This window comes from Octopus sinensis, linkage group LG1, assembly GCF_006345805.1.
Source record: "Octopus sinensis linkage group LG1, ASM634580v1, whole genome shotgun sequence".
In the NCBI taxonomy this organism is placed as follows: domain Eukaryota; kingdom Metazoa; phylum Mollusca; class Cephalopoda; order Octopoda; family Octopodidae; genus Octopus; species Octopus sinensis.
In genome coordinates, this window is record NC_042997.1 from 88,492,575 (window position 1) to 88,499,145 (window position 6,571).

A 6,571-nucleotide genomic window follows, 5' to 3' on the forward strand; every position below is an offset into this window, starting at 1 on the left:
AATTTTTCACTGATAGTTGCTTCAGAAGCAGGATTTCATCCAGTTACCTATGGTAGAGAGTAGCATTAAAGGCACTCAATGTGGACCCATCTGGTTGCTTGAAAAACATTGATGTGATAGTCCAGTTTGGTGCAGATGCTCAGTAGCATATCTGGAGTTACACTGCAAACTGCTTCAGTGATTGAAATTTTCAGCTCCTCCAGGATTGCAGGTAGTGGTGGTACATAAACTGTACTCTTCACATACCCCCAAAGAAAGAAGTCACAGTTCCGGTGATCTCACAGGCCACTTGCAGAACACCTGATCATCTTGTCCAGCACAACCAATTCATCTGTTTGGTAATTGTTCAGTGAGAAATTTCCTGACAGCAGATTATAATTATCTTCCATTAATTGCAGGATAATGTCACAAAATTCAAATCACATTCTATTATCTTTCCAGTGAAGTTTTGGACTAATTGCAACTTGTAAGGGTGAAACTTTAGGTGTTTGTGAAGGATCTTGCAAGCTGTGCTTTTGGAGAGGTGTAACTCTCGGCTAGCTTTTCGTATTGATTTTTTGAGGCTGTGCACGAATTTTCTGCTAACTCCATCAATAACTTACTCTGAGACTGATGGTCGACCACAATGTCCCTTTCTGACTAAAATACCATTTCCAAATGGACTTGGGTGTAGGTGGAATCATATGATACTTGAGTCTGAAAGCATGTTGCACGGCCACAATACTATTTGATCTTGCAAATTCCAGTACACACCATCTGCATTGCTGTGGGGTGGCAGCCATTTTTAGATCTTGCACCTCTGTGGTTTTCAGGTCAAAGATGTCTAATCACTTGAAAAAAATGAAATAACTTGTCAGAGAATCATTTTATAACATGTTTATCAACACATTTGAATTGGTTTAAATATAATCACACTGTGAAATCAGGGAGTGTTTTTGTAGACACCCTATATAAAAATAGCCTCGAGATGAACTGGCAATGGAATTTGATAACTATATGGTCTATAGATATCTAAGGATGTAAAAGAAATAAAAAAAGAAAACTTTACATATTTTAAATGGTTTGGAAGATAATAAAGTTATATGCAGTGTTAGTTGGTGGGAGCTCTGACTTGGCCACTTGATGTTGACATCTGGGCTGAGAAACAAGTTTCACTTTGCTGGAAATATTATGTTCGTCCAATTACATGCCTATATCTTACTTCAAACAATAGACAATAAAAGAAATTTAATTAATAAATTCAAAGAAGTCAAGTATTATATACTAAAAAGTTTCCTTCATCTGTGGCTCCGACTCAGATGTTTAATCACCTATTATTATGTTTATGGCCTTCTCAGATCGATATAACTTTGGCCACTTATGCTACTTAGAAATAGTGACAACAATGAAGGCATGCATGGTAAACCCTGGGAAGATTTTTTAAAATGTTCCTAAATAAAAGTAATAGAATAGAACTATGTTTAAATCTGTGATTGTTTCAATGCTCTGAACTACACACAAGTTCCAAATTCTTTTATCTTGCCTCATTTCTTTACTGAAGAAATCAGATATATCCACTCAAAATTTCATAACCCTTAACTATAGAAAACAGTTTTATATATCAATCCATCTTTTGTTGAAGAATGTCATGTTTGAAACTATTTTTTGTTGAGATATGTCAAGTATATTGAGACAACTTTACTTGCAGAAAATACCAATTCAATTTTTTCTTATTTTTTTTGTTGGTAGACATTTGACATCGCTGACATGGCCAATGACTGCCACCCGTGCCAGTGGAACATTAAAGCACCACCCGAGTGTGATCGTTGCCAGGACTGCTGACTGGCTCCTGTGCCGGTGGCACATAAAAAGCACCATTCAAGTGTGATCATTACCAGCATCGCTTTACTGGCACTTGTGCTGGTGGAACATGGTAAACAACATTCAAGCGAGGTTATTGCCAGTGCCGCTGGACTGGCTCCTGTGCAGGTGGCACATAAAAAACACCATTCAAGCGTGGCTGTTGCCAGTACCACCTGACTGGCCCTCATGCCAGTGGCATGTAAAAGCACCCTCTACACTCTCGGAGTGGTTGGCGTTAGGAAGAACATCCAGCTGTAGAAACTCAGCCAGATCAGGTTGGAGCCAGGTGCAGCCATCTGGCTTGCCAATCCTCAATCAAACCGGCCATGCCAGCATGGAAAGCAGACGTTAAACGATGATGATGATGACTGGAATAGCCATGAAATTTCATTTCACAGTTAAAGGGTTAAACAAAATAAAACATACGCACTACAGATGGCAATTTTTTTCAGTGAAGTAGCTAATTAAAATGCTAGTACAACTTCATCAATAAAGCAAAAATATAGCATAATAAATTGTATAGAAACATGAATGGCCATGTGACTCAGAGGTTCACTTTGCAAATGTGATTCTAGATTTGATCCTACTGCAGAGCATTTTGAGCAAGTCTCTCTTTATTAAGCCTTGCATCAACCAATAGCTTTTGAGCAGAATTAGGTAGACAGAAACTGTGCAAAAGCTCATCATATGTGTGCATGTTTATGTCTAAAAACAAGTATTATATATACTGTGTCCCTAACTTCACAATATATCAAATAAAAAATCATTTCACAGTTAAAGGGTTAAACAAAATAAAACATACGCACTACAGATGGCAATTTTTTTCAGTGAAGTAGCTAATTAAAATGCTAGTACAACTTCATCAATAAAGCAAAAACTTAACTGTGAAATGAAATTTCATGGCTATTCCAGTCATCATCATGATTGATTGAGGACTGTGTTGGGTCCAGAATAATTCATTAAAATCCTTAAAAGGGGTCAGTGACTGAAACAAGTAAAAGAATAAAACTTATTCATCATCACATTTTCTTAATATTGAAGAAAAACAATCAGTAACACATAAACAATCAACAAGACATTAATCATTTAGCATTTAAACTGACCATATCTGGCCAAAATACTCTACCTGCATTATATTCAAACTGGCCAGATGTGGCCTCTTACACCTATCCTACAATAGTATTCTAAAAATTAACAGTTACCTCATCAAAATCTCAAAGATACAAGATAATGCATGATTAATTCAAAACAATATGACTAGATAAACATTACTTTTGATGGAATAATGTGAATGCTGAAGGGTTAATTTCTGTAATGGCTCAATAATCCCCAAAAATGCAATTATATCTGTTGCTATTCTGTTTTTTGATTTTTTGTACATTTATTTTTCAATGCCTGTATGAAAGGAATTGTTTGTTAAAACGATCATTTGTAGAGCTAAATGACTTTCCAAATGCTAATTATTCAACAACTCTGAAGAGTGGAGCCTGTTTTTTTTTATGCAGTCAGGCTAACAAACATGAGAATATAATTAGATGTCAATATGAGAGGGGTGTATGAAAAGTCTTGAACCTCAAAAAACAAAATAAAACATGGCACAAGACTTCAAGGTTCAAAGGCCTTGAAGGCTCAAAACTTTTCATACACCCTTCGTATATATTATTAAAACAATATTTAGCTATATTTATAAATGCTGCATCAACATTTCTGGTGGTGATCTATCTCCTAGTTGAATTATACTACTTTGAGATATGAAATACTTAAAGATTTTAGCAGTGAAGTAGTTCACAACCATGTAGTTCTGGGTCTAAGTCTACGAAGAAGCATCTCAGGCAAGTATTTCACTATAAGCTTTAAGTTGAACAATGCCTTATGACTGGAATTTTTACAGACAGAAACTGTACAGAAAAATGTCAAGTGTGTGTATATGTGCATGTTTGCGTGTGTGTTGAATATGCATTTTAAAACACAGATTTACAAAAATGTAACATGGCAATTCAACAAAGGCTGTAATACATACTAAGATTGTTGTCATCAAGAAAATCTTTGAAAACGCTTTGTCATAACCTCAGTTTAATGAATAAAGTAATAAAATAATTTGTTGTTTAGCAGTCCTGACTAAGTAACTATCATCAAAGTTGTAAGATGGTATGGTGAAATAAGAGAGATTTGGCAGCAAGTTTAGTCAAGTGACCATGTAGAAGCTTACTTGTTGGCTCATTCTCTGAATTATAAATCAACACAAGATAAAATGGGTGTTACAAAGATTTAATAAATATGATTTATGCATATATAGTTTTCTGATGTATTGACAAAATAAATCTTTATTACCAAAAAATAATTTAATCAGTCATAAAAATGTTACGAAAATGAAAGAGTTTATGATACAATTCAATTTTAAAAAATATTAAAGCTCAAATTAAAAATGAGCAAAATCAATGCAGCTGAAAGTCTCAAATTTCAGAGTAAGAACATGCTACAATAGATATTAGTTATTAAAAATAAGGCAATTACATGTTCATTTTCCTGGAGTTTTCTCAGTTCTGCAAATATCAATTTTAAAATGAAAGAGAAACTGTTTCACATTTTCACTGATGATAATTTTCGCTTGTTTTGGTTATATTGCATATGAAGCGAATGTAAAAAAAAAAAATTACAAAAGCTAGCTGATATGCTTTACTGGTTGTCATTGATCATCCGTTTGTTCTCCCGTTAAATAAGAAATGCACGTCTTTTCTTTACCAATTAAAACTAAAGCACTACCGTCAGGATGCCATTTTAGGGTGTTCACTTGAAACATGGCATCTATGGGGATCTCTGCACTCAAACAACCCGATGGAGTCCACATATATAACTGCTTGTTCCCTGTAGAAAGAGCCAATCGTACGGAGGTTGGATCCCAACGAACATGTTTAATAGGCGATAAATGAACGAGAATGTGAGACAAACAGAGGTTTTTGACATCCCATATCCATAAAACACAGGGCATATTGTCATTCTTGGTGTAGAAATAACGAGAATTGCAGCTGAATTCAACCTGGCTAACTCCAAGTTCAGGGTTAGCCTTGGTCAAAGAAGGTTTGATGCTGGGAATTTCTAATGCTTCTTTCACAATATGATACTTACTTTCTTTAGAACATAGTGCCACCATAGCACTTGATATTTCCTCAAAAGATGTCGGTAAAGGGCCCATACTAACTTCTTCTTTATATATCGTTACTTTATCTGGTTTTACCACCAATGGGTGACCCTTCTCCATCGATGTCTTCCACGAAATATTATTCAACAAGCGAACTTTTTCGTCAAAGCTTCCGATAGCAAGAAACTGTCCTGTTGGCGACCAAGATACACATTTTATACCCAAAGCATGTTCATAGGGGGAATATTTTCGAAGAAGATAACCATCAGCAGAATAAATTAAAATTTTGTACATGAGTAAAGAGTCCCAAACAGCTAAAATTCTGGCACTAGGTGACCATTTCAAACCACTGAGGTCATCGGTAGCACAAGAAAAGTGTTTAATTAATTCCCAAGATTTGCAAGCAAAAATACTTATAAAATCACTGCAATCGCGGCGTTCTGCCAGCGCCATGAACAGGCCATCTTGACTGTAGTCGTACCCCTTTTCGCACTGTTTGGGGTACCGTATATATGATATACTCTTGTTGGTAAGCGACCAAACAGTTATACGAAGATTGAAGTCAGCAGTTGTTAAGATGTGAAGTCCATCAGGACCCCAGTGAACATTTCGAAGTCCAGCAGATCCTTCATCTATTTTGCACGACCAGTCTAGATATTTCAGGGACCATACCTGCACAAGACCTCGTTTAAACATACCACAGAGAATCAAACTCGAATCTCGGGACCATTCTATGTATTGAATAAAATCCATGCAAGTGAAAAGATGCTCAATTTGTGAAGTGATAACATTGCGAATAATTAATTTGTAATGGCTACCAATAGCCAAGAATTCACCGTTCGGTGAAAATTCGCACAGTTGATTTGACTGGCGATATAATTCAGAGAAATTCATGCTAGATTATATGGACTAGTCGATTAGAAACAATTATATATTTATAAAATCCGAAAGCATCACAGTTAGAGATTAGTAAACAAATACAAAAAGAAAACTTAAAGTATTTGTTTTCAATGAAAATTTCTATATTCTGAGAATCAAAAACAACAAATATCAAAGTAGAAATATTAAAAAATTCCTCAGATATCTGCAAAATATATCTCTACCGAAATCTGATATTCAAATAGAAAGGATTTCAAATAAAAACCCAAAATGTCTGTGCTTCAGGCGATATCCACTTAATAGAATATTTCCATAAAATTCTGATTTCCTTTCAGTAAAACATTGGTATATTTCGTAGCTGTCTTGGGATATAATTAGAAGTGTGTACATACATTTTCACGGTGGCATGAATATTTTAAAAGAATGTAGATCCAATTAATGTCGAATTCACTAACAGAAGAATTCAAGTCTATACACGAGCCTCTCCAGTCGCGCTGGCTTGTCAAAGTAATGCAGTTGAGAGTTATCCTACTTAGTTCTTCTCTTCGTCAGAGGCTTATTTCACCGGACGTGAGTTTAGCGATATCGTTGGATTTATACTGGTTTCATAAGTCCCATTGAGGAGGGAAATTGGATTTTTAAACATGTGCATTTTGCTCAATGATTATAGTATCATAAATAGCTTCAAGCAGAAATCAAATTTATCGCTTG

The 6,571-nt window shown here is 35.3% G+C and overlaps 1 protein-coding gene across 1 annotated transcript; it reads right to left on the reverse strand.

The window, feature by feature from the left end:
• Positions 1-4,453: 4,453 nt before the first annotated feature.
• Positions 4,454-6,414, reverse strand: LOC115217611 (WD repeat-containing protein WRAP73-like). Its single transcript, XM_029787366.2, has one exon. It carries the CDS (start codon positions 5,873-5,875, stop codon positions 4,529-4,531), a length of 1,347 nt encoding a protein of 448 aa, XP_029643226.1. The 5' UTR covers positions 5,876-6,414; the 3' UTR covers positions 4,454-4,528.
• Positions 6,415-6,571: the final 157 nt, after the last annotated feature.